This window comes from Schistocerca nitens, chromosome 2, assembly GCF_023898315.1.
Source record: "Schistocerca nitens isolate TAMUIC-IGC-003100 chromosome 2, iqSchNite1.1, whole genome shotgun sequence".
NCBI lineage: Eukaryota > Metazoa > Arthropoda > Insecta > Orthoptera > Acrididae > Schistocerca > Schistocerca nitens.
Genome location: NC_064615.1, coordinates 687856229 through 687859888, shown reverse-complemented (window position 1 = coordinate 687859888; position 3660 = coordinate 687856229). Strand labels below are relative to the sequence as shown.

Here is a 3660-nt window from a genome sequence, read left to right as displayed (position 1 = left end):
CATATAGAATTTAACGCAAAACAAGTAAAGTTTCAATGAATGCTCTTTTAGTCCACATCCTTGTCCAACTGTGCACATGATCTGACTCTGCTAGCCATGACGTCAGTGAAATAAGACATAGTAAATTTTCCTTTCAACCATATTCTCTTCTTTGCAGAAACTTGATGTCTTGTGTTTCCACTTTGGCCAATACAACGTCTATTTCATTTTCTATTCTTTTATGAAAAAATTTGTCTCTTGTATTGCAATACACGAAAGTGAAATATTAATGATAAACAGTAGGCTAGTAAATGCTAGTAGATTTTGAAATGTAGTACCTTGGCAGAATGCTGTAGATTACATTGATATGTCTTATAACTAGTAAACAGTAGTGATTTGAGACAAGATACTTAGAACTTCGTGGTACTATTTGGCTGAAAGTGTGTTTGTCAGATAGGACACATCCTGCAGCATCATGGAATAATCGATTTGGTAATGGGTGGAAGTCTGTAGCCCAAAAATTGTAGAGGGAGAGCAAGTCTTTGCTATAGCAAGTGCGTTCAAATGGGTGTACTGTAGTTTACAGTAGTTATTCAGAGATGAAGATATTTTTACCGACTAGGCTAAGGTGTTCTTTGGGTTGACTATCACATCAAGAGCAATATGGATTAGTAGTGAAGATTATGTTTTACTTCCAGGTACCTGAGCGAAACACCGGCAGACATGGTGCTAGAAATAGTGGAGAAGGAATCCCATCCTGACTGGGCCAGCAGCGAGTTCCTGGTCAGAGCCTTCAAACAGGCAGGCTTCCATGTGGTGGAGGACAGCATCCAGGTGAAGAACGCCTGCAGCAGCGGGGGTGGCTTCATGAGCGAGACACTGCTGCTGCGGGGGCGGACGCTAGACGGAGGCGTGGCCAGCCTAGTGGTGAAGGTGTCTGTGCAAAGAGGCGGGGACGGAGCGCTCAGCTCCGACGGGCTGTTCCGGAGGGAGAGCGTGCTGTACACGAGGACTCTGCCCGCTGCGGAGGCGGCGCTGAAGGCTGCTGAGGGTGGTGCGTGGCGGCCGCTGTGGCCCGCCTGCCCGGGCGTGTTCGGCGGTGGGGGCGGCTGCCTGCTGCTGGAGGACGTCGTGGCCGCGGGCTTTCGCAAGGCCCCCAGTGCCGCCTCCGCTCGCGGGCTGGATCTGGATCACTGTCTGGTCGCGATGCGTGGGCTGGCGCGCCTCCACGCTGCCACCACGGGAAATGCGCTCCAGGACGCCCTAATCGAACCCCTGCTACGAGAGTCCGTCTCTTTTGGCTCCAGCCAGATCCCACTGCTTCAGTCACAGGCCAAGACGACCGTCCTCAAGATGGCTCAAATACTCAACCGATATCCATGGTTCCGGAAGTATAAGGACAAATTCTTGGAATTCGCGGACATATTGCTGCTGCGAGCCGTTGATGCTGTTAGTGGCTGTGACAGGAAACTCACTGTCATGCTGCACGGGGACTTCCAGAAGAACAACATGATGTTCCAGTACTCGAACGAAGAGCTCCAAGTCATATTCTACGATTATCAGGTAATAATCAAATTTACTTACGCTCCAACCCACCTGATAGTTCTGATAATGTACTGTGCTTATCCCAAAAGTTTTAAGTTAATTATGCAGATGTCAGCTTCCATTTGGTGTCTAGCAGATCCAAGGAAACATGCTGTTTACTAGGGCTGATGTAATACTAAATTAGTAGGACTGAATATACAGTCCCCAAAATTTCTTTCATTCTCATATTTCGTTACTGGGCTGCAAGATAACTAGAAATCTTCTGTGCTGTATTGCTGATAATCTTTACTTTCTCTATTTTGTTCTCCGTATATGCAATACTTGTTTTTGTCTTTCAAAAAATGGTTCAAATGGCTCTGAGCACTATGGGACTTAACTTCTGTGGTCATCAGTCCCCTGGAACTTAGAACTACTTAAACCGAACTAACCTAAGGACATCACACACATCCATGCCCGAGGTAGGATTCGAAACTGCCACCGTAGCAGTCCTGCGGTTCTGGACTACACGCCTAGAACCACTAGACCACCGCGTCCGGCTGTGATCTGGTATCTTAGTGTGATCGTGATCACAATAAAAAAACTCATTACTTCAGTCGATCGTAAATGGAATAAACTATACTGCTGCTTTCTATTTTTGATATAATATTGACGACATCATTTAATGCTCTCTATACTCATCCAACCCAACGATTTTTCGACTTTTTCAGTGTGGTGGAGATGTCTATTCTTTGGGGGAGCTTCTAGAGAACTCCATTTCGTACGCCTTATACCAATGACAGAATGGGGAACCCGTTTTAAAAAAAATCTACACTCTTCTCTGGAACTGTTTAATTACCTCCCATGTTTCTGCAGCCATAAGAGAGCTTATCGTTTTGGCGCCTGTCTCACTTCTCATGTTTTATGTAATTCTGTGAAGACTGCTTGTGCCTGTGTGACTTTTTCAGTTGAATTCATATTCGAGGGAAACAGACTACAAATCCTGATCTGCATTTCCTGAGATTTCCAAATATTATTTCAGGCTCATGCTGAGATAGGTCCTTAAAAAGGCAAAAGCTTTTCCCTTGAGCGTCATCAAACATCGAAACTGACAGTTAGGTTATAATGACACTGTTGATGTGACATTAAATTGTGTGTGGTCACGGTGCAGACTCTACGTGCGTGTGCAGCGACCCATATTTATTTGTCGAGAGGTGGAATCCAAAAGAGCCTTGAGAGTGTATACTGGGAAATGTTCCTTACGTTGTTATGTTCTACTTATTTCCTTTCTTGAAATGCCTCGCTGTCATACAGAAGTTTGCATCTTGTGACAGTCAGTGATTAATTCGTTACTGCTGGATTATTCAGGGAGCCCACATCGGATCTCCAGCGGAGGACCTGCAGTACTTTCTGTACTCGAGCACCAGCCTGGAGGTGCTGCAGCAGCACAAGGACCTGCTGCTGTCCGAGTACCACAGCACCCTGCAGCACACGTTGCGAGCCCTGGGGCTACAGCAGCAGGCGGACGCCTACCCTCTGGAGCAGCTGAGGAGAGAGATGCAGCAGCTGGCACCAGTAGGAGTCTTCTGCACCTACAACCTGCTGCCTGTCATGCTCAACCTAGAGGCAGTCGATTTCGACCTCGATACATCGTCACCCGACTATGCGGCCAGTGTGGACAAGTTATTACAGAAATGCTACACAAATCCTGAGTATTTGTCCTTTGCTGAGTACTTGACGCCATTTTTTGAGAAGAACTGTCTTCTAGAAAGTTGAGTGTCATCATTAGTATTTCCTGGTGTAACAAATCTGAAACAAAATGTCAGCGTATTGTAATTATTCGCAAATTTCTGAATTCAATAAAGAAATTTATGAAATTTTTGTGGGTGTGACTGGTTTCTTTATTTCTTGGCGGAATTATTTAGAAAATAGTCCCACGCCATCAATGGTATCTGTATTATTTGAAGACAAAATTGCACCAGAAGGAAAATTTACCTGTCAACTAATGAAGAAGTGCTCTGTAATGCAATATACTATGTTACCATTAAAATTCGATACAATAAATTTTCATAGCTGTTTTCCGTTGTATTTACTGCTTGCATATTTTGTGGTGGTTTGTGTATTCTGTTATTATTTTAGCTGGAATCATGCTAACGTTAT

At 44.8% G+C, this 3660-nt stretch overlaps 1 protein-coding gene across 1 annotated transcript; it reads left to right on the top strand.

Annotated features, from left to right (window-relative positions):
* The first annotated feature begins 702 nt into the window (after positions 1–702).
* Positions 703–3276, top strand: LOC126235259 (uncharacterized). The gene is made up of 2 exons (XM_049943988.1): positions 703–1542; positions 2869–3276. Exons 1-2 carry the CDS (start codon positions 703–705, stop codon positions 3274–3276), a joined length of 1248 nt encoding a protein of 415 aa, XP_049799945.1.
* The last annotated feature ends 384 nt before the right edge of the window (positions 3277–3660 follow it).